Source organism: Hyperolius riggenbachi, chromosome 4 (genome assembly GCF_040937935.1).
Source record: "Hyperolius riggenbachi isolate aHypRig1 chromosome 4, aHypRig1.pri, whole genome shotgun sequence".
NCBI classification, from domain to species: Eukaryota; Metazoa; Chordata; class Amphibia; order Anura; family Hyperoliidae; genus Hyperolius; species Hyperolius riggenbachi.
Genome location: NC_090649.1, coordinates 253,922,490 through 253,947,873, shown reverse-complemented (window position 1 = coordinate 253,947,873; position 25,384 = coordinate 253,922,490). Strand labels below are relative to the sequence as shown.

The 25,384-nt window shown below is 44.1% G+C and overlaps 1 protein-coding gene across 1 annotated transcript in view; it reads left to right on the top strand.

The window, feature by feature from the left end:
- The window catches only part of RNGTT (RNA guanylyltransferase and 5'-phosphatase), a 456,995-nt gene that overhangs the window by 70,024 nt on the left and 361,587 nt on the right, over window positions 1-25,384 (top strand). Inside the window, exon 5 of the mRNA XM_068279398.1 lies at window positions 18,541-18,616. Coding sequence (XP_068135499.1) covers window positions 18,541-18,616 — 76 coding nt within the window. The remainder of the gene's footprint in view (window positions 1-18,540; window positions 18,617-25,384) is intronic.

Here is a 25,384-nt window from a genome sequence, read left to right as displayed (position 1 = left end):
AAAATCCTAAAATACATTTGCACTGTTTCTACTTCCTGATTCATGGAAGTAGACATATTGTTAACATCTTAGGCTTTCAGTTCAGGTCCACTTTAAGAATAAAATTAAATAAAAACCCTTGTGTGCTCTTGCAGTTGAAGTGCAGACTTTCAGCTTTAATTCAGTGGCGTGAACAAAACAATTGCATAAAAATGTGAGTCAACTAAAGCAATTTTTAACACAATCCCCTCATTTCAGGGGCTAAAAAGTAACTGAACAAATAACTGGAAATAAAATGTTCCTTTCTAATACATAGCTGAAAACCCTTTGCTGGCAATGACGGCCTCAAGTCTTCCTCCTTTTTAGTGCTGTGCCAGACGTTTACTGCAGCGGCTTTCAATTGCTGTTTGTTTGTGGGCCTTTCTGCCTGAAGTTTAGTCTTCAACAAGTGAAATGAATGCTCAATTAGGTTAAGATCAGGTGACTGACTTGGCCATTCAAGAATTTTCCATTTCTTTGCTTTAAGAAACTCCTGGGCAGCTTTGGCTTAATCTTTTGGGTCATTGTCCATCTGTATCATGAAATGCCGCCCAATCGATTTAACTGCATTTTTAGCTAAATTTGAGCAGACCGTATGTCTATGAACATCTCAGAATTCATTTGGCTTCCCCTGTCCTGTGTCACATCATCAGTAAACGCTAGTGTCCCAGTGTCACTGGCAGCCATGCAGACCCAAGCCATCACACTGCTTCCATCACGTTTTACAGATGTGGTTCGATAATGAGCTGTTTCATGCCTTTCCCATACTTTTTTTTTTTTTTGCTATTATTCTGGTAGAGGTTGATCTTGGTTTCATCTGTCCAAAGAATGTTTTTCCAGAACCGTGCTGGCCTTTTTAACCACTTCCCGACCGCCTAACGCACAGGGGCGGCCGGGAAGTGGAGCCCGCAAGGACCAGCTCACCCACAGAGGCGGCGGTCCTTGTAAGGGCATGGGCGGCGCCTGTCTCCGCTCACCCGCCGCAACATCCCGCCGGCCATACGGAAGCGCCGGCGGGATGTTAACCCGACGATCGCCGCATACAAAGTGTGTAATACACTTTGTAATGTTTACAAAGTGTATTATACAGGCTGCCTCCTGCCCTGGTGGTCCCAGTGTCCGAGGGACCACCAGGGCAGGCTGCAGCCACCCTATGTCGCACCCAAGCACACTGATTTCTCCCCCCCCTGCCCCAGATCGCCCACAGCACCCCTCAGACCCCCCCTGCCCACCCCCCAGACCCCTGTTTGCACCCAATCACCCCCCTAATCACCCATCAATCACTCCCTGTCACTATCTGTCAACGCTATTTTTTTTTTATCCCCCCCCTGCCCCCACCTGATTACCCCCCCCCCCCCGTGTACTGTATGCATCTATCCCCCCTGATCACCTGTCAATCACCTCTCAATCACCTGTCAATCACCCATCAATCACCCCCTGTCACTGCCACCCATCAAGCAGCCCCTAACCTGCCCCTTGCGGGCAATCTGATCACCCACCCACACCAATAGATCGCCCGCAGATCCGACATCAGATCACCACCCAAACGCAGTGTTTACATCTATTCTCTCCTCTAAACACCCACTTATTACCCATCAATAACCCCCTATCACCACCTGTCACTGTTACTTATCAGATCAGACCCTAATCTGCCCCTTGCGGGCACCCAATCACCCGCCTACACGCTCAGATTGCCCTCAGACCCCCCCTTATCAATTCGCCAGGGCATTATTTACATCTGTCCTTCCCTGTAATAAGAACACGGTGTGCCTGCCGGCCTCAGAGGGATCATTAATCACACGGGGAGTCCAATGCGGTCAGAGGCCCATCACACCTCACCATAAAGTCCATATAACAGCAACAGGGCTCCCTAAGAGTCAGTACGTTAGAGTACGGAGAATTACATCCTCAGATGAACTGTATGTTAATCAGGCACGGCTCCTCACGCAGGATTTCATTAAAAGGGGCTATAGTAAAGAAAGATGCGAGGAGATAGCAGCAGAGGTGGGAGGATTAGATCGTGAAGCATTAAGAACATATAATAGTGAAAAACAGGATGAGAAAAATGAGGTTAATTTTGTGACCACTTTTTGTAGAGAGTCGAGGATTTTGCGAGACACGATATCTAAGTTTTGGCCGGTGATTGAGGTTGATCCCCAGTTATCCACCATTTGTAGGAATCCACCTAGATTTGTATACAGGAAGGGGAAATCCATCAGGGACCATTTGGTCCGTGCTGATATAGGAAGAACAGGGGGGCCCACACAAACGTTTTTGGGACCACCAAGAGTTGGTACCTTCCCCTGTCTACACTGTCAAAATTGTAATGGCATCATCAGGGGGGCAGAGGTGAGACATCCACGACAGGGTACCCCAATTCCCCTTAAAAATTATGCCACATGCGACACTAAAGGGGTGATATATTACATCAAATGTCCCTGCGGACTGGCCTACGTAGGACAAACTAAGAGAGAAGTAAAGTCTCGGCTTAACGAACATAGAAGCAACATACAGAACCCCAATACTACCAAAAGGGGGGAGGAGGAAAGGAATCGGGATCCCCCTTTAGCAAGACATTTTAAGGAAGCTGGACATAGGGTGAGTCAGCTGAGATGGCTGGTTTTGGAGGTTGTGCAGTTCCATGAGGGCCAGGATCGCAGGGCCTCCCTATTAAAACGTGAGGCATGGTGGATGGAAAAACTGGGGACTCAGTCACCGTATGGCCTCAATGAAGATTTTAGCCTCAGATGCTTCTTGTAAGTTTTTTTGGCCGCTCTCTGTTTATTGAAGGGTTAATGTAATTGCAAGCATGTGCCCGCCCCCCTAATTGATTTGGGTGTGGCGTGTATTTTAAATTTACTATATAATTGTAATGTGTGACCAGAGTACTTGAGCACTTGAGAAAGGGCCTCTGCCCGAAACGTTGTGCTTTTTAGTGTGCTGTAACACCGCTGTATAAAAATAAATATTGTGCTGTATTACACTTCCCTGTAATAACCCACTGATCACCTGTCAATCACCCATCAATCACCCCCTGTCACTGCCACCCATCAATCACCCCCTGTCACTGCCACCCATCAATCAGCCCCTAACCTGCCCCTTGCGGGCAATCTGATCACCCACACCAATAGATCGCCCGTAGATCCGACATCAGATCACCACCCAAGCGCAGTGTTTACATCTATTCTCTCCTCTAAACGCCCACTAATTACCCATCAATCACCCCCTATCACCACCTGTCACTGTTACCCATCAGATCAGACCCTAATCTGCCCCTTGCGGGTTCCCAATCACCCGCCTACACGCTCAGATTGCCCTCAGACCCCCCTTATCAATTCGCCAGAGCATTATTTACATCTGTCCTTCCCTGTAATAACCCACTCATCACCTGTCAATCACCCATCAATCACCCCCTGTCACTGCCACCCATCAATCACCCCCTGTCACTGCAACCCATCAATCAGCCCCTAACCTGCCCCTTGCGGGCAATCTGATCACCCACCCACACCAATAGATCGCCCGCAGAGCCGACATCAGATCACCACCCAAGCGCAGTGTTTACATCTATTCTCTCCTCCAAACACCCACTAATTACCCATCAATCACCCCCTGTCACTGCTACCCATCAGATTAGACTCAATCACCCGCCCATACACTCAGAACGCCCTCAGACCCCAGCCCTGATCACCTCGCCAGTGCATTGCTTGCATCTATTCCCCCCTCTAATCACACCTTGCGACACCCATCAATCACCTCCTGTCACACCCTAGCACACCTACCCATCAGATCAGGCCCTAATTTGCCCCGTGTGGGCTCCTAATCACTCGGCCAAACCTTCAGATCCCCCTCAGACCCCCTTCCGATCACCTCCCCAGTGCATTGATTGCATCTATTTTCCCCTCTAACCACCCCCTGAGACACCCATCAATCACCTCCTGTCACCCCCTAGCACTCCTATCCATCAGATCAGGCCCAATACAACCTGTCATCTAAAAGGCCACCCTGCTTATGACCGGTTCCACAAAATTCGCCCCCTCATAGACCACCTGTCATCAAAATTTTCAGATGCTTATACCCCTGAACAGTCATTTTGAGACATTTGGTTTCCAGACTACTCACGGTTTTGGGCCCGTAAAATGCCAGGGCGGTATAGGAACCCCACAAGTGACCCCATTTTAGAAAAAAAGACACCCCAAGGTATTCTGTTAGGTGTATGACGAGTTCATAGAAGATTTTATTTTTTGTCAAAAGTTAGCGGAAATTGATTTTTATTGTTCTTTTTCACAAAGTGTCATTTTTCACTAACTTGTGACAAAAAATAAAATCTTCTATGAACTCACCATACTCCTAACGGAATACCTTGGGGTGTCTTCTTTCTAAAATGGGGTCACTTGTGGGGTTCCTATACTGCCCTGGCATTTTAGGGGCCCTAAACCGTGAAGAGTAGTCTACAAAACAAATGCCTCAAAATGACCTGTGAATAGGACGTTGGGCCCCTTAGCGCACCTAGGCTGCAAAAAAGTGTCACACATGTGGTATCGCCGTACTCAGGAGAAGTAGTATAATGTGTTTTGGGGTGTATTTTTACACATACCCATGCTGGGTGGGAGAAATCTCTCTGTAAATGGACAATTGTGTGTAAAAAAAATCAAAAGATTGTCATTTACAGAGATATTTCTCCCACCCAGCATGGGTATGTGTAAAAATACACCACAAAACACATTATACTACTTCTCCTGAGTACGGCGGTACCACATGTGTGGCACTTTTTTACACCCTAAGTGCGCTAAGGGGCCCAAAGTCCAATGAGTACCTTTAGGATTTCACAGGTCATTTTGCGACATTGTTGGTTTCAAGACTACTCCTCACGGTTTAGGGCCCCTAAAATGCCAGGGCAGTATTGGAACACCACAAATGACCCCATTCTAGAAAGAAGACACCCAAAGGTATTCCGTTAGGAGTATGGTGAGTTCATAGAAGATTTTATTTTTTGTCACAAGTTAGCGGAAAATGACACTTTGTGAAAAAAAGCCAATTAAAATCAATTTCCGCTAACTTGTGACAAAAATAAAATCTTCTATGAACTCACCATACTCCTAACGGAATACCTTGGGGTGTCTTCTTTCTAAAATGGGGTCATTAGTGGGGTTCCTATACTGCCCTGGCATTTTAGGGGCCCTAAACCGTGAGGAGTAATCTGGAAATCAAATTCCGCAAGATGACCTGTGAAATTCTAAAGGTACTCATTGGACTTTGGGCCCCTTAGCACAGTTAGGGTGCAAAAAAGTGCCACACATGTGGTATCGCCGTACTCAGGAGAAGTAGTATAATGTGTTTTGGGGTGTATTTTTACACATACCCATGCTGGGTGGGAGAAATCTCTCTGTAAACGGACAATTGTGTGTAAAAACAAAATCAAAAAATTGTCATTTACAGAGATATTTCTCCCACCCAGCACGGGTATGTGTAAAAATACACCAAAAAACACATTGTACTACTTCTCCTGAGTACGGCAATACCACATGTGTGGCACTTTTTTGCAGCCTAACTGTGCTAAGGGGTCCAAAGTCCAATGAGCACCTTTAGGCTTTACAGGGGTGCTTACAATTAGGCACCCACCAAAATGCCAGGACAGTAAACACATCCCACAAATGACCCCATTTTGGAAAGTAGACACTTCAAGGTATTCAGAGAGGAGCATGGTGAGTCTGTGACAGATTTCATTTTTTTTTTTTGTCGCAAGTTAGAAGAAATGGAAACTTTTTTTTTTTTTGTCACAAAGTGTCATTTTCCGCTTACTTGTGACAAAAAATAATATCTTCTATGAACTCACTATGCCTCTCAGTGAATACTTTGGGATGTCTTCTTTCCAAAATGGGGTCATTTGGGGGGTATTTATACTATCCTGGAATTCTCGCCCCTCATGAAACATGACAAGGGGTCAGAAAAGTCATAGATGCTTGAAAATGGGAAAATTCACTTTTTGCACCATAGTTTTTAAATGCTATAGCTTTTACCCAAACCAATAAATATAGGCTAAATGGGTTTTTTTTCATCAAAAACATGTTTGTCCACATTTTTTGCGCTGCATGTATACAGAAATTTTACTTTATTTGAAAAATGTCAGCACAGAAAGTTAAAAAAAATCATTTTTTTGCCAAAATTCATGTCTTTTTTGATGAATATAATAAAAAGTAAAAATCGCAGCAGCAATCAAATAGCACCAAAAGAAAGCTTTATTAGTGACAAGAAAAGGAGCTAAAATTCATTTAGGTGGTAGGTTGTATGAGCGAGCAATAAACCGTGAAAGCTGCAGTGGTCTGAATGGAAAAAAAGTGCCTGGTGCTTAAAGAGAATCTGTATTGTTAAAATCGCACAAAAGTAAATATACCAGTGCGTTAGGGGACATCTCCTATTACCCTCTGACACAATTTCGCCGCTCCTCGCCGCATTAAAAGTGGTTAAAAACAGTTTTAAAAAGTGTGTTTATAAACAAACAAAATGGCCACCAAAACAGGAAGTAGGTTGATGTACAGTATGTCCACACATAGAAAATACATCCATACACAAGCAGGCTGTATACAGCCTTCCTTTTTAATCTCAAGAGATCATTTGTGTGTTTCTTTCCCCCTGTTCTCATGCACTGAAGTTTCAGGCTGCTCATTTCTTCCTGCAAACAGCTTTGCCCTTGTCTGTAATTCTTCAGTATGTGAAAGCCCAGCCAGCTCAGAGGATGATTTATCCAGCTTGTAAAAAAGAAGAGAGAAGCTGCCCTAATCTAAATAATACACAGACAGTGTGCATAGAGGGGCCTGGAAGGGGGAGTTCATAGCAGAACCACAACACTGAAGAACTTGGCAGCCTTCCAGACACAGGCTGACAAGTCTGACAGGGGAAAGATACATTGATTTATTACAGAGACTGTGACAGTAGAAAGTGCTGCAGTAAGCCAGAGCACATTAGAATAGCTTTTAGAACTTGTAGGATGATAAAAAACAGGATGCAATTTTTGTTACGGAGTCTGTTTAACCACTTCGGGACCACAGTCTTTTCGCCCCTTAAGGACCAGAGCCTTTTTCTCCATTCAGACCACTGCAGCTTTCACGGTTTATTGCTCGCTCATACAACCTACCACCTAAATGAATTTTACCTCCTTTTCTTGTCACTAATAAAGCTTTCTTTTGCTGCTATTTGATTGCTCCTGCGATTTTTACTTTTTATTATATTCATCAAAAAAGACATGAATTTTGGCAAAAAAATGATTTTTTTCACTTTCTGTGCTGACATTTTTCAAATAAAGTAAAATTTCTGTATACATACAGCGCGAAAAATGTGGACAAACATGTTTTGGATAAAAAAAAACCCATTCAGTGTATATTTATTGGTTTGGGTAAAAGTTATAGCGTTTACAAACTATGGTGCAAAAAGTGAATTTTCCCATTTTCAAGCATCTATGACTTTTCTGACCCCCTGTCATGTTTCATGAGGGGCTAGAATTCCAGGATAGTATAAATACCCCCCAAATGACCCCATTTTGGAAAGAAGACATCCCAAAGTATTCACTGAGAGGCATAGTGAGTTCATAGAAGATATTATTTTTTGTCACAAGTAAGTGGAAAATGACATTTTGTGACAAAAAAAAAAAAAAAAAAAAGTTTCCATTTCTTCTAACTTGCGACAAAAAAAAATGAAATCTGCCACGGACTCACCATGCCCCTCTCTGAATACCTTGAAGGGTCTACTTTTCAAAATGGGGTCATTTGTGGGGTGTGTTAACTGTCCTGACATTTTGGGGGTGCTAAATTGTAAGCACCCCTGTAAAGCCTAAAGGTGCTCATTGGACTTTGGACCCCTTAGCGCAGTTAGGCTGCAAAAAAGTGCCACACATGTGGTATTGCCGTACTCAGGAGAAGTAGTATAATGTGTTTTGGGGTGTATTTTTACACATACCCATGCTGGGTGGGAGAAATATCTCTGTAAATGACAATTTTTTAATTTTTTTTACACACAATTGTCCATTTACAGAGTTATTTCTCCCACCCAGCATGGGTATGTGTAAAAATACACCACAAAACACATTATACTACTTCTCCCGAGTACGGCGATACCACATGTGTGGCACTTTTTTGCACCCTAACTGCGCTAAGGGGCCCAAAGTCCAATGAGTACCTTTAGGATTTCACAGGTCATTTTGCGACATTTGGTTTCAAGACTACTCCTCACGGTTTAGGGCCCCTAAAATGCCAGGGCAGTATAGGAACCCCACAAATGACCCCATTTTAGAAAGAAGACACCCCAAGGTATTCCGTTAGGAGTATGGTGAGTTCATAGAAGATTTTATTTTTTGTCACAAGTTAGCGGAACATGACACTTTGTGGAAAAAAACAATTAAAATCAATTTCCGCTAACTTGTGACAAAAAAATAAAATCTTCTATGAATTCCCCATACTCCTAACTGAATACCTTGGGGTGTCTTCTTTCTAAAATGGGGTCATTTGTGGGGTTCCTATACTGCCCTGGCATTTTAGGGGCCCTAAACCGCGAGGAGTAGTCTGGAAATCAAATTCCGCAAAATGACCTGTGAAATCCTAAAGGTACTCATTGGACTTTGGGCCCTTTAGCGCAGTTAGGGTGCAAAAAAGTGCCACACATGTGGTATTGCCGTACTCGGGAGAAGTAGTATAATGTGTTTTGGGGTGTATTTTTACACATACCCATGCTGGGTGGGAGAAATAACTCTGTAAATGGACAATCGTGTGTAAAAAAATCAAAAGATTGTCATTTACAGAGGTATTTCTCCCACCCAGCATGGGTATGTGTAAAAATACACCACAAAACACATTATACTACTTCTCCCGAGTACGGCAATACCACATGTGTGGCACTTTTTTGCACCCTAACTGCGCTAAAGGGCCCAAAGTCCAATGAGTACCTTTAGGATTTCACAGGTCATTTTGCGACATTTGGTTTCAAGACTACTCCTCACGGTTTAGGGCCCCTAGAATGCCAGGGCAGTATAGGAACCCCACAAATGACCCCATTTTAGAAAGAAGACACCCCAAGGTATTCCGTTAGGAGTATGGTGAGTTCATAGAAGATTTTATTTTTTGTCACAAGTTAGCGGAACATGACACTTTGTGGAAAAAAACAATTAAAATCAATTTCTGCTAACTTGTGACAAAAAAATAAAATCTTCTATGAATTCCCCATACTCCTAACTGAATACCTTGGGGTGTCTTCTTTCTAAAATGGGGTCATTTGTGGGGTTCCTATACTGCCCTGGCATTTTAGGGGCCCTAAACCGTGAGGAGTAGTCTGGAAATCAAATTCCGCAAAATGACCTGTGAAATCCTAAAGGTACTCATTGGACTTTGGGCCCTTTAGCGCAGTTAGGGTGCAAAAAAGTGCCACACATGTGGTATTGCCGTACTCGGGAGAAGTAGTATAATGTGTTTTGGGGTGTATTTTTACACATACCCATGCTGGGTGGGAGAAATAACTCTGTAAATGGACAATCGTGTGTAAAAAAATCAAAAGATTGTCATTTACAGAGGTATTTCTCCCACCCAGCATGGGTATGTGTAAAAATACACCACAAAACACATTATACTACTTCTCCCGAGTACGGCAATACCACATGTGTGGCACTTTTTTGCACCCTAACTGCGCTAAAGGGCCCAAAGTCCAATGAGTACCTTTAGGATTTCACAGGTCATTTTGCGACATTTGGTTTCAAGACTACTCCTCACGGTTTAGGGCCCCTAGAATGCCAGGGCAGTATAGGAACCCCACAAATGACCCCATTTTAGAAAGAAGACACCCCAAGGTATTCCGTTAGGAGTATGGTGAGTTCATAGAAGATTTTATTTTTTGTCACAAGTTAGCGGAACATGACACTTTGTGGAAAAAAACAATTAAAATCAATTTCTGCTAACTTGTGACAAAAAAATAAAATCTTCTATGAATTCCCCATACTCCTAACTGAATACCTTGGGGTGTCTTCTTTCTAAAATGGGGTCATTTGTGGGGTTCCTATACTGCCCTGGCATTTTAGGGGCCCTAAACCGTGAGGAGTAGTCTGGAAATCAAATTCCGCAAAATGACCTGTGAAATCCTAAAGGTACTCATTGGACTTTGGGCCCTTTAGCGCAGTTAGGGTGCAAAAAAGTGCCACACATGTGGTATTGCCGTACTCGGGAGAAGTAGTATAATGTGTTTTGGGGTGTATTTTTACACATACCCATGCTGGGTGGGAGAAATAACTCTGTAAATGGACAATCGTGTGTAAAAAAATCAAAAGATTGTCATTTACAGAGGTATTTCTCCCACCCAGCATGGGTATGTGTAAAAATACACCACAAAACACATTATACTACTTCTCCCGAGTACGGCAATACCACATGTGTGGCACTTTTTTGCACCCTAACTGCGCTAAAGGGCCCAAAGTCCAATGAGTACCTTTAGGATTTCACAGGTCATTTTGCGACATTTGGTTTCAAGACTACTCCTCACGGTTTAGGGCCCCTAGAATGCCAGGGCAGTATAGGAACCCCACAAATGACCCCATTTTAGAAAGAAGACACCCCAAGGTATTCCGTTAGGAGTATGGTGAGTTCATAGAAGATTTTATTTTTTGTCACAAGTTAGCGGAACATGACACTTTGTGGAAAAAAACAATTAAAATCAATTTCTGCTAACTTGTGACAAAAAAATAAAATCTTCTATGAATTCCCCATACTCCTAACTGAATACCTTGGGGTGTCTTCTTTCTAAAATGGGGTCATTTGTGGGGTTCCTATACTGCCCTGGCATTTTAGGGGCCCTAAACCGTGAGGAGTAGTCTGGAAATCAAATTCCGCAAAATTACCTGTGAAATCCTAAAGGTACTCATTGGACTTTGGGCCCTTTAGCGCAGTTAGGGTGCAAAAAAGTGCCACACATGTGGTATCGCCGTACTCGGGAGAAGTAGTACAATGTGTTTTGGGGTGTATTTTTACACATACCCATGCTGGGTGGGAGAAATAACTCTGTAAATGGACAATTGTGTGTAAAAAAATCAAAAGATTGTCATTTACAGAGGTATTTCTCCCACCCAGCATAGGTATGTGTAAAAATACACCCCAAAACACATTATACTACTTCTCCCGAGTACGGCGATACCACATGTGTGGCACTTTTTTGCACCCTAACTGCGCTAAGGGGCCCAGAGTCCAATGAGTACCTTTAGGCTTTACAGGGGTGCTCAAAATTTAGCACCCCGCCCACTTGCCAGGACAGTTAACAAACCCCACAAATGACCCCATTTTGGAAAGAATACACGCTAAGGTATTCCATGAGGGCCATGGTGAGTTCATAGAAAATTTTATTTTTTGTCACAAGTTAGCGGAAAATGACATTTTGTGAAAAAAAAAAAAAAAACACAAAACCACAATTTCTGCTAACTTGTGACAAAAAATAAAACATTCTATGAACTCACCATGCACCTCACGGAATACTTTGGGGTGTCCTCTTTCCAAAATGGCATCATTCGTGGGGTCTGTCCTGGCATTTTAGGGTCTCTGCAATCATTACATGTATGGCCAGTATTAGGAGTTTCTGCTATACTCCTTATATTGGGCATAAGGGTAATGCACTGTGGGCTGAAAGGAAAAATGAACGTCAAACAATCAATCAATGTGGATGCCAAAAAATTTTGAAAAAAAAAAAAGAGGAGGAAGGCGTCTGCCAGGACATAGGAGCTGCCGCCCCAAAAATCCAAACCCACCAGCTCGTATGCCCTGGCAAACCTGATTTATCCATTCACACTGATCGATGTGGATGAACAAATCATTGCCAGAGTTCTTTTTTGATACAAAGTGTTTGCCAAAGCATATGAATCCCCAACACCACTCCTCGGCCCATATGCCTCGGCAAACGTATCTTTTTGACTGCGGAGGAGAAATCTCGTCCTGCAGCGCTACATGCACCGACTTGTGTGTAAGCTGACAGACGCGCAATGTTCTGTCAGGATGCACCATCAGTGCTGCAGCTGATTGGTCGGTCTGGATAGAAAAAAAGACAAAACAATACAAAAAGGAGGGGAAGGCGTCTGCCAGGACATAGGAGCTGCCGCCCCAAAAATCCAAACCCACCAGCTCGTATGCCCTGGCAAACCTGATTTATCCATTCACACCGATCGATGTGGATGAACAAATCATTGCCAGAGTTCTTTTTTGATACAAAGTGTTTGCCAAAGCATATGAATCCCCAACACCACTCCTCGGCCCATATGCCTCGGCAAACGTATCTTTTTGACTGCGGAGGAGAAATCTCGTCCTGCAGCGCTGCATGCACCGACTTGTGTGTAAGCTGACAGACGCGCAACGTTCTGTCAGGATGCACCATCAGTACTGCAGCTGGTTAGTCGTTCGCTCGGTCCACCTGGAAGGTTATTGGATGGAAAAAGAGAAAAAAAAACCCAAAAAACAAGCAAGCAGCAAAGCAATTACTTCATTAACATTAATAACCTTTGAACTTTTTTAATAAAAAACTTAACATTGCAAACCAAACATTAACTTCTTTGCTTACCTGTTTTTTGTTTTTTTTTAACTTACCTCCCGAGGACAAACCTCTCCTCCCCCATGGAACAATGTGCGAAGTGCAAATCGCACAGAGTTGTGGCGAAATACATTCCGCAATTTGTCCCAAGTGAAAGGAGAGGTTTCTGGCAGCCCTGTGTATTAGGGTCTCTGGAAACCCGATGTTTGGTTTCACACTGCATATTGACATATCCGGTGGGTCGAGCCCGCCGCACCGTATCGTCCAAAACAGACCTTCAGGCAATACCACAAGAGTAGCATTCGGCCTAGTAATGAACTGCGTCGCCATAGACTAACATGACTTCCGCGCCGATCGATATTGCCACAGAAGCCACGCAGTAACGTAGGCATGCACTAGCGTTAAGTCAAGCACTTCCGGCGTAGGGGGGGACCGCAAAGTGTGACTTTTGCTAGGCATTTTGCCCTAACGCATCGCAGCAGTGTGAAATAGCACTGAGAGACCCTTGTGTGCCTACCGCTGTGTGTGGAGTTCCCTATTCTCTAATAGTGTACCTGCTCGTGGTACCTCTCAAAACACTCCCCTAGGCATAGGCCAGGCTGGTCAGGACAGGTGGGACAATAAACAGTGGTGTCACGCCTTATTCCAGCCCTGCTGCAGACACGACAGCGTTTTCTTCGGATTCGTTGACCTGGGGTAGTCGGAATTGGATAGGCGTAATGCCTTCCATGTAGCCGGCTAGTTGCATCTTGGGGTTGGGCCACGGCACCTCCTGGATACAGGAGTTCCATCACGATCTGTTTATTAAATTGAATAAACGAGCCAGTTCTCCCAGCCTTACTGTAGAGAACAAAGCTGTTGTAAATTGCCAATTGAATGAGGTAAAAAGACACTTTTTTATACCAGCGTCTTGTTTTTCGAGCAACTAAATAGGGCGCTAACCTCTGGTCATTGAAGTCCACCCCTCCCATGTTAGTATTATACTCGTGGGCGACAAGGGGTTTTTCAATGACCTTAGTTCGCCGTTGAATTTCAACTGTCGTGTCTGCGTGAATGGTGGACAGGAAGTAAACCTCCCTCTTGTCCTTCCATTTCACCGCGAGCAGGTCGTCAGCACACAAGGCGGCCCTCTGCCCCCGTTGAAGTTTGGTGGTAATGAGCCGTTGGGGGAAGCCCCGGCGACTAGGCCGCACGGTGCCACAGCATCGGATTTTTTCTATTTTTAAGTGCTGAAAGAGGGCCACACTTGTGTAATAATTGTCCACAAAAAGATGGTACCCCTTCTGGAACAAGGGTGACACCAAGTCCCACACAACCTTTCCACTGCTCCCCAGGTAGTCAGGGCATCCGACCGGCTCCAATTTTGAGTCTTTTCCCTCATAGACCCTAAAATAAGATGTATAGCCTGTGGCCCTTTCACAGAGCTTATACAGTTTCACCCCATACCGGGCGCGCTTGTTTGGGATGTACTGTTTGATGCGAAGGCGCCCGGTAAAGCGTATGAGGGACTCGTCTACGCAGATGTCCTGGTCAGGGGTATAAGCATCTGCAAATCTGGATGACAGGTGGTCTATGAGGGGTCGAATTTTGTGGAGCCGGTCAAAAGCAGGGTGGTCACTTCGATGACAGGTTTCGTTGTCATTGAAGTGCAGGAAGCTCAGGATGTTCTCAAATCGTGTCCTGGACATGGCAGCAGAGTACAGGGGAACATGATGTGCTGGGTCCGTAGACCAATAAGACCGCAACACATTCTGCTTTACTAGTCCCGTGTGAAGGATAAGGCCCAAAAAAATTTTCATTTCGGAAACTTGGACTGGTTTCCACCGAAAAGGCTGGGCAAGGTACTTTTCTGGATTGGCGGTTATATATTGTGTGGCCTTACGGTTGGTCTCTGCCACAATTAAGTCCAAGAGATCCTGGGTGAAGAACAGATAGAAAAAGTCTAGGGCCGATCCTAGATTATCTGTCTCCACCTGGACTCCAGACTGGGCGGTGAAAGGGGGAAGTACGGGTGCGGCGGAATCAGGGGATTGCCAATTTGGGTTTGCCAGCACCTCTGGTAAATTAGGGGTAGTACGGGCCCGTCTTCTTGGTGGCTGCGACTGGGATCTTACTGCACGTGCCACCGAACCAGTTTCAACTTCCATGCTGGTGCTCGCCACTTCACCAGGGTCTACGGAAGTACTGGTGCTAGGTCCAGGAGATGTTGTGCTGCTGGTGCCTGCCCCACTATGAAATCTCAGACCAGCACGAACACCACTCTGCTGCCCTTGAGGCTGATCCTGCGCCACCTGCGGTCCAACAACATGGGGTGTGGTACGCCTGGCTTTAGCCGGGACCTCAACCTCGTCATCACTATCGGTCAGTGAGCCACTGCTCAATTCAGGTTCAAACTCTGACCCGGAAGATTCGTCGAATGAGGCGTCCCAATCGTCCTCATCCGACTGGGCCATGTACCTGAGAACCTCATCATCGGAATACCCCTTTCTTGCCATGGTGGGCTGCTAAATTTAGGGGGTATTCCTCTGAGACTACGCAGAAAAAAGAGCACCTACCTAGCAAAAGGGAGTATTTGAGAGGTAGAAAGCTGTGCTCACTGAGTTTTGATAAAAAAAATAAATCAAAACTGAGGTTTACAGTGCCACAGCTATTGTACAGTGTTTTTTGCAGTGATCAGAAAAAAAATTCTGTCACTGCGGTGGGGCGGGCTGAACGCAAGTGCAGGCGAACGATCAGGCCTGATCGGGCAAACACTGCGTTTTTTTTTGTGGATCCTAGTGACCCTAATAGATCTGACTGCGATCAGTAATGATCACTTACAGATACTATATAGTACCAATGTTGATTAGCGACAGTGATGACGCTAATTAGTGACTGTGGTGCAGTGGGCTGAGCACTAACTGACACTTACAAAGGGGCCTAGCTAACTGGCCTAACTGCTAACACTAGTGATACTAAAAAAGTGACAGTTTTCACTGTTTTTAGATCACTTGGATAGTGACAGGGGGGTGGTGGCGAGTGGGGAATCGGAGGCAATCAGAAACAATCACAGGACAATCAAAGGCAATCACAGGGCAATCGCAGGCCAATCACAGGGCACTCAATTCCCGGGACAATCAAAGTCAATCACAGGGCAATCAAACCAATCACGACACAATCAAAGCCGATCACAGGCCAATCAAAGCAAATCACAGGCCAATCACAGGCCAATCACAGGGCAATCAAACCAATCACGACACAATCAAAGCCGATCACAGGCCAATCACAGGGCAATCAAAGCCGATCACGGGACAATCAAAGCCGATCACGGGACAATCAAAGCCGATCACGGGACAATCAAAGACGATCACAGGCCAATCACAGGGCAATCACGGGACAATCAAAAAAATCACGGGACAATCAAATACAATTACAGCACAATGAAATTGAATGTCAGCACAATGAAATTGAATGTCAGCACAATCAAATACAATTGCAGCACAATCAAATACAATGCACTGGGAAGGTGATTGGGGGGGGGGGCTGAGGGCGATCTAAGGGTGTGGGGGGTTGATTAGGTGCCCGCACGGGGCAGACTGGGTCCTGATCTGGTGGGTGGCAGACACAGGGGGTGACGATAGGAGATCAGTGAGGGATTACAGGGGAGAATAGATGTAAACAATGCACTGGGGAGGTTATCAGGAGGGGGGGGTCTGAGGGCAATCTGAGGGTCTGGGTGGGTGATCAGGTGCCCCCAAGGGACAGTTTAGGGTCTGCGCTGATGGGTGGTGGTGACAAGGGGTGATAGACAGGTGATAGACAGGTGATCAGTGGGTAAGGCAGCTATATAGCTGTATACACTATACAGGGGGGTGGTCTGGGAGGGGGGTCTGGGGGGGATCTGAGGGTAGGGGGGGTGATCAGGGGACCCTAGGGGGCAGTTAGGGACCTAACCTAGGGGATAGCGTCCCTAGATAGTGACAGGGAGTGATTGATAGGTTCTTAGGTGGGTGGTGGGGTGCTAGCAGTGGTGTGCTGGGGTGGTCAGGGGGGGTTCTGAGGGCTGGGGTGGGCGATCGGGTGGTCTGTGTGGGTGAAAACAAGTGTTGTGGTACTTATCAGCAGGCTGCCTGTCCTCTCTGATGGTCGCACGACGAGTGACCATCAGCGGAGGAGGCAGCCAGTATAATACACTTTGTTACAATAACAAAGTGTATTATACTCCTCTGATTGGCCGGATCGCCGCATTTGAAACCCGCCGGCGCTGCTAATTGGCCGGCGGGTTTCCGTGCAGAGTGGGCGGAGCCTATTGCCGGCGGCGATCGCGTCATTGATGACGCGATCGCCGCACAGCCACCGCTGATGCCGCCCCCGCCGATGGGCGTATTGCGGTCGTTTGGGCCCGGACTTTGCCGCCGCCCATCGGCTGGGGGCGGTCGTTATGTGGTTAAGGGGGTAAAGCCCAGGGTCCTCAGGTGGTTAAAGCTAGCCTTTCTATATTTAGGCTTATAAGTGGCTTGTAGCTGACAGTGTACACTCTGTATTTCTTTTCATGCTGCCTTCTTTTTATGGTAGACACAGATATTGATATGCCTACCCCCTGGAAAATGTTGTTCACTTTGTTGGCTGTTGTGAATAGGTTTCTATACACCATGGAAATGATTTCGTCATCATTCACCACTGTTGTCTTAAGTGGACTTTTTGTGTTGCTGAATTCACCAGTGCTTACTTTCTTTCTCAGGATGTACCAAACTGTAAATGTTGTCACTCATAATATTGTAGCAATTTCTTGAATGTTTTTTTTTTTCTGTTTTCACAGCTTAAAGAGACTCTGAAGCGAGAATAAATCTCGCTTCAGAGCTCATAGTTAGCAGGGGCATGTGTGCCCCTTCTAAACCGCCGCTATCCCGCGGCTAAACGAGGGTCCCTGACCCCCCAAATCCCCTCCGTGCAGCGGGGGATTACTTCCTGTTTGAGGCAGGGCTAATCGCCTCAGCCCTGCCCCACGCGCGTCTGTCAGCGCGTATCTCCGCCTCTCCCCCGCCCCTCTGTCTTCCTTCGCTGAGAGGGGCGGGGGAGAGGCGGCGATGCGCCGCTGATAGACGCGACTAGAGGCAGGGCTGCAGCCGTTAGCCCTGCTTCTAGGAGCAGCAAAATCTACGAGACCAATTTGGTTGTTGATTTTGCAGGGGGGGGGGGGGGTCGGGGGTGAAGGGACCCCCGTTTAGCCGCAGGATAGCGGCGTTTTAGCATGAGCTCTGAAGCGAGAATTATTCTCGCTTCAGTGTCTCTTTAAGAATGGCTTCTTTCACCTGCATGGAGAGCTCCTTTGCCCACATGTTGTCTATTCACAGCAAAATCTTCCACGTGCAAGCACCACATCTCAAATCGTGTCCAGGCTTTTTATTTGCTTAGTTGATAATGACGGGCTTGCCAACACTTGCCTTTTAAAATAGCCTTTGAGCCAATTGTCCAATTGCTTTTGAACCCCTGAAATGAAGGGATTGTTAAAAAAATGCTTTAGTTCCCTCACATTTTTATATAATTTTGCTCAGCTTAACTGGATTTGAGCTGAAAGTCTGCACTTCAGCTGCATCTGAGTTTGTTTCATTTAAAATTCATTGTGGTAATGCACAGAACCAACATTAGAAAAAGTTTTCGCTGTACAAATATTTATGAACCTAACTAAATACTGATCCCTGAAATCCATTTTATTGTGTTCTCCATGTTTACTGTTACTTATTGTTACTACACAGCAATAACACTAGACTCTTTCTCTGAATACTTAATGCATGTGCTTACATTGTTTTTAAATTCTTTTATAATAATGGTAATAAAACATATATTAAATATAGATCACTACATTTTTAACCAGTTGGAGCTTGGTTACAGTGTAGCTGCATGAATAATATTTTATTTTTGTATGTCTGATTGATTTTAATACCTTATAAATTGAATATAATGGTGCCAATCAACTTCCTTGCATGTTTTTTTTTTCATTTCTAGGTGTTCACTGTACTCATGGGTTTAACCGCACTGGTTTCTTAATCTGTGCCTTTTTAGTAGCGAAGATGGATTGGAGGTAACTAATTATACATTTATTTTACTCTGTGATTGGTAGATTGTTGTAAAAACAAATATTATACAACCCTTTTTCCCCAAAAAGTTGTAGCTCTGTAAAATGTAAACCAAATTTAGAATATTGTGGTTTTAAAATATGAACCCTGTAATTTTAATTAAAGTGGATCCGAGGTGAACTTTTACACATTGCATAATTGTGTTACTTTCCTATTGTTTATAGGGCATTCCTCAAGCCAAATTCTTTTTTGTTATTGTTTTAATACTCTAATTCCATATAAACTAAAAAAGTCACGCCCACAGGGTTTCAGAGAGCCTTGGCAGTAGCAAGGGCTCATGGGAGCTCAGTCTGGGCAGGAGGAGGGGGAGGTGTTACTAACCATTGATTTCAGAGGCAGAGGGGAGGAGGAGAGGGGATTAGGCTGATGGCTCAAGATACAGCTAAGCCTGCCTCTGGTTAATGTTTACAAACAACATGGCTGCTGTCATTGTATCACAGGAATAAATAATCATATTCTATTAAAACTGTTTGCAGCTAGATTTGCTGTGTAAACCATCTAAACTTTAGATAAGATATATAGACAAGTTACTTATTACAGTTCGTTTTTCATCTCGGATCCGCTTTAACCACTTCACCCCAAAGGGGTTTTTACCCTAGCAGACAAAAGCAATTTTCATCTTTCAGTGCTCATCCCTTTCATTTGCCAATAGCTTAATGACTACTAATCAGAATGAAATGATCTATATCTTGTTTTTTTCACCACCAATTAGGCTTTTTGGGGGTTGATATTTGTTTTCAGTAATTACTCTAATTTCTATGCATTTTAAAGGGGAAAAACGAGCATAGAAATGAAAAAATCCACTATTTCTCCAATTTCATCCCCTATAGTTTTAATATAAACACTGCTACTGTACATAAAACCCACACATTTTATCTGCCTATTTGTCCTGGTTATCACAAGGTTTTAATAATGTCCCTAGTACAGAGTATGGTGGCAAAATATTATTTGGAAATAAAGGTGTATTTTTTCTAATCTTACATGCACGTGCGTGGGAATGCACGTGCACACGCAAGATTGCACATGAGCGCACAGGCACACATTTACACACGCACAGTAGCAGCCGCACTGTTTGACTTATAAACACGTCCTTGAGCCATTAAGAGGCTCTAGCAGGACGTTTTTTTATAAATCTGCTTGTCATTAATTGGTTAATATTAATACACTATGGCATATCTCGGAACTGAGGTATATGATGCATAATAATTTTAAATATTATGCGGGCAACACGTTTCAAAAAAGGATGCCTAAAAAATTCTCTGGCATGCTTATTTTACAGCTTATAGTAGGGTTGGTTCATAAAGCTTTTCTTATGAATTAACTCCCCTTATTTATTTTCCACCTTACGGCATGTTTCCATTGCTGAGAATCCGGGCCGATTCCCCGCCCACGAATTTGGATGGATTTTAGCAGCCTAAAGAAGTCTATGTAAGCCATCCGAATTCATGGGCAAGGAAAAATCTGAGGCCCTACAGCATAATTTTGTGCGTGCCAGTCCGAATCCCATAGCCGCGCATAGCACGGCTAGAGGGATTCGGCTGCGAGAGGCAACATCTGTGCCGGTGCACAAGTGGAAACAAGGCCTAACTGTAAATGGTACGTACACACGTCAGATACTTCGGAATGACTTGTCATTAAAACCGGTCTAACAGGTTTGAACAACAGTTGGGCGTGTGTACAAACGATCATTAGACTGAGGCAGGGAACACACTTGTCTTTCAGTTTTCCGCACGCATTTTTCTGCACACGTTTTCTGCATACCGCGTGTGTTTCTATGCGTTTTTTCCCCAGCAGCTAATGTAACTGATAGAGAAAACTGACAAAATGTGCAGAGTCATCATGCAGAATGTCAATTTTTGAACACAAAAATCGCATTAAGTGTGAACTAGCAAATTGATTGACATGACTTCTCAGTTTTTCTGTGCAGAAAATGTGTGTCAAGTGTGTTCCCTGCCTTATGGCAGCAGTTTTGACTGATCCACTTGGTGGATCCATGGACTAACTGTCGCTCAAACGACAGGTCTATACATGTGTTCAGATGACTTGTTGTTTGAAAGTCTATTAAGGTGCGTACACACGCACTACCAGCGGCAACGAAGGGTCAGCTGGACCCTCCCACTGGGTGGACTTTTAGCCGACAGTAGCGCATGTGTACGCGCTGTCGGCGGACTGATAAGGCTGTTTCTGAACGATCCGCTGAGCAGTAAAATTGCAGCGCTCGCTATTTTGCTGCAGTTGTACCATGATTTTAAAGCAAGTCGATAAAACGACCCGCAAAACGCTCTTTAGTGTACCAGGGCCCTTAGAAAGGTTAGATAATTTAAGAGAAAAGCTCTGAATCAACCCCAATGTCACTAACATTTTGCCACTGAATAAACTAGTGTTTATTTATTTTCCGTATTGCACAATTATTCTGGTCTTTTGTTACACCATCCTATATTTTTTTCTAAATGTGTTGCTTGCATAAAAATCTAAATTTTTCATAAAACAAGTTTCAATTCTAGCTTTTTTTTCCTGTAATAAGTGTTTTTATACATTTTTTTTAACACAGTCAGACAGAAAAAGGTGCAAAACAATGTTGACTATAGATGGGTACAATAAACAAATTATCACAAAATCAGCCAGCTGACCATGCATTATGAAACGACCAATGACGATCTAATAGTGAGCCTCCAAAATCTTGAGTTGTATTCAAGACCAGGCTATAGTAACATACAAGTGGTGTTATAAAATCAGGCATTAATATATTATTAGCAAAACTTATTTTCAAATCTAAGATCTTGATTTGCTGATCATTGTGGTCTGTAAAATGTAAATAAAGTGTCCCAACTTTTTGGAAACTAGGACTCTGAGGACAATCACATGGCCATTGAGCTATAAATTGATTTGTATAGAGCTAACCTATTCCGTGGTGATATAAAAATAAACTTCTTATAGATCAGCATCTCTCAATATTAATGCAACATCATTTACATGAACAATCCAGGGCAGCATGGATCAAAACACAGTTTTGTATAGAATATTTTGTGCTAGTACACATTTGTGTGCTAGTACACATATACTGTATGTCTGTCAGCAAAGTCAGCAGTACCATGATTCAATGGGGGGACGGGGGTAGTTCAGTGAATGGTAGTTTCGTAGACCGCTGAAGAGACTGGCAGAGGCATGTGAGAAGTCTTGTGAGTGGAAGAGGAAAGAGTTGGTGGGTAGATGAGGGGGAAATCAAGAGTAGACTGTAGGTTACGTGTATAATGGTATCTTGAAGCAAGTGCAAACCTTGAACAGTATCCATTGTTTGATGGTCAACTAATAGAGCAGCATCTGATGAGCAAGTGGAGAAGTAAATATGTTGAGCAACAGAGTTCAGAATGGACTGGAGAGGTGCTAGCTAGAGATGATTAATGAAATGCTAATAACTTTCTAATTGAATCTAATTTTATGTTAATGTTATGCAAGTTTATGGGGTTTATGATTGGACTAATCCAATCTGTTGCTGATTATTATGATTGGTCCAAATCATAATAAATACATTGAATTTTCCAGTTCAATTCCAGGCATGTTAGATTACTGAAATCTGCTGGGAATTGTTTTCCCAAAATGCCTGATTTTTTTTTTTCTGCCCTGACTTATTGTTTCTTCAATTTTTTCACGTTCCACAGGCATCTTCCCTATCTCATTATAATATATGTATAATATGTGTGTACCAGCCGAAACAGTCTTTTTTAAATACCCACCTTCCTTTCTATTATTATTGATTTATATAGTGCCAGCATCTTTCATGGCGCTATACAACCGCATACAGGGTATAACAATACAAAATGCAACAGTTAATACAAGACAAGAGTGGATTAACTGCAGACATTTACAAAGGGGTGAGAGATGTGTACACACATTACACAGCTTCGTGAGACAAAAGGGGAAGAGAGCCCTGGCATAAAAGGCCTTAAGCCTCATCTACACGAAGCGATCCGGCGGCTCGATTAGCCGCCGGATCGTCTCTTCCGCATCCCCGCTCGCCGCGTGTGCGCCAGATTCGATCCGCCCTCGTCACCTCCCGGCGCCGCTTATCTTCCGCTCGATTCCCTGCCATTGTCCCCTCGTGGGGAACGAGCAGGGAATCGGTGGTGGCAAGATCCGACCTGTCTGATCTTATCTATCGAGCCGCATCGGTGGCTCGATTGATAAGTAACATCGCTTCATGTAGACGAGGCTTTACAGTCTAAATGTTTAAGGGATAGAACAATAGGTAAAGGGAAGCTGTGTATGACTTGGTAGAAATAGTGGTCAGTGGACAAAGTGTCCTAGGTAGGAGAGTATGCTTGCCCGAAGAGGTGAGTTTTCAGATTGCGCCTAAAAAGAGTAAGTGTGAGTGTGTGGGAGGTGTGTTGAGGGAGAGTGTTCCAGAGGAGGAGAGAGGATCAAGAGAAGTCTTGTAAGCGGAAGTGAGAAGAGGTGACCAGAGAAGAAGATAGGAGAATATCGTTAGTAGAGCTGAGATTGCGCGTAGAATGGTATCTGGAAATACGTTGATTTAGATAGGAAAGGGCTAGGTTGTGGTTGTTTCCTTTGTGTAACTGGCAGCCAGTGAAGGGATTGACAGAAGGGCATTGGGCTGGAGAAGCGGGAGGAGAGGTGGATTAGTCGTGCAGCAGAGTTCATGATGGACTGTAGCGGAGCTAAACAGTTGGCTAGGAGGCCGCAGAGCAGAGAGTTGCAATAGTCTAGTCGTGAAATAATCAGGGCATGCACCAGAAGTTTGGTAGTGTCCTGTGTGAGAAAAGGGCGGATGCAGGAGATGTTTTTTTAGGTGGAGGCGACAAGAGGAGGCTAGTTTGTCAATGTGTGGTTTGAATGAGTCCAATATTACACCTAGGCAGCGAGCCTAGGGGATAGGTGTTGTAGAAGGGCCATTAATAGAAATAGTGATGACAGGCCGGGATATTGAATTGTGAGGTGGGAAGATTGTCATTTCAGTCTTGTCCAAATTGAGTATTACAAAACGCGAGGACATGAAGGAGGCGATTGCATTGAGACAGTCGGGGACACGAGTTGTTAAAGTATTCAAGTCAGGTGCTGAAATTTAGATCTGGGTATCAGTATATAGGTGATATTGGAAGCTGAAGGAACTGATGAGTTGACCAAGACCGTATGTGTAGATAGAGAAAAGGAGAGGTCCGAGGACTGAGCCTTTGAGAACTCCCAATGGTGAGGGGACATAGAGAGGAAGTGGTGCCGGAGTGGGCGACTCTGAAGGTCCTAGCTGAGAGGTAGGAGGAAAGCCAGGAGAGAGCAAGACCCTAGATGCCCATGGATGAGAGGATTTGGAGATGGATAGATGGTCCACTGTGTCAAAAGCGGAAGAGAGGTCTAGGAGGATAAGAATAGAGTAGAGGCATTTAAATTTAGCAATCTACTGGAAAGCTATATTCACACTGACTTGATTTGCCATCTCCGAACCAACTATCTTTTTGATAACCTCCAATCTGGTGTCCACTCAACTCTCACTTAAAAAGAACCCGAGATGAACACACACTTACCGAAGAAGAGAGAAGACTCTGGCTATTATAGAGGCTTCCCGTGTCCTGGCCACCCGGGTCTCTACAGAAGGTCCGGGATGCACTCCTCTGCATGGGAAGCCTCTGCAGGTTTCAGTGGCTTCCCTTTTCTTTGTCAGGTATGCGGTTTCTTACCCAAGGTTCGCCTCAGGTGCACTTTAAATTGCTAATGATTTACTTCAAAGTCCAAAGATCATTGCTTCTTCTTGGTCTGTCTTGTCTTGGGTCCTGCACTCTTTTGGCTGATCTCTTATATTTGTCACAGGACAATTTAGGATTTCCGAGCTCCCACACGATCTTCACCTCTTACCCAGTCTTACTTGAAGTATTTTAAAGGCTCAACTCTCAATCCTCCTCTTTTCTATCTTTACCTATAGTCTAGGTCCATTAATTAATCAATCCTGTATCCCCAGCTACCCAAATGCCACTTCTTTTCTTTCATGTACTCCCACTTTTTGAAACTTAACATTAACAAAACTAGATTTGCGATTTTTTTTTTTCTACTCAAAAGAACAATCAATATCCACTACACACCAATTACCTAATCTCTTCTTGTACGTTGCCTAGGAGTTGCCCTTGATTTTGCTCTCTTTCAAACATCAGATTAATACACTAATGAGTTGTCTTCAGTTTAAAATATGTCTCTTGCATTCACCTTTTCCTAGCCTAGAACACAACAAAAATGTTACTGCATACGCTCACTATATCCTGTATAGATTACTGTAATGTCCTCCTGTGCAGCCGGCTAGGGAATTGATGGGCACCACTCCAGGCCATCCGGAACTCATACACCTTTCTTCACGCTACTGTGGTGCTGCTTGTCTCTATCTCACTCTACATTGGCTGCCTGTCTCTTAAAGCGTATTACTTTAACCTGTGAGGCTGTTCATAATGCAGCTTCTTCATACACTGCTGAACTAATCAATCCACAAATACTACTCGCAACGTAATCTCTGCTCTATTATTATTATTATTGATTTGTAAAGTGCCAGCATATTCCGTGGCACTGTGCAAAGTAACAAAACGAACATTGGGTACATAATAATACAGACAAATGGAATGCACAATATACAAAATACATAATTGGTGACAAAAGACAGAATCAATATAGAATTGGTAAGGACAATGACAAAAGTAACATGATGAATAAATTGTATA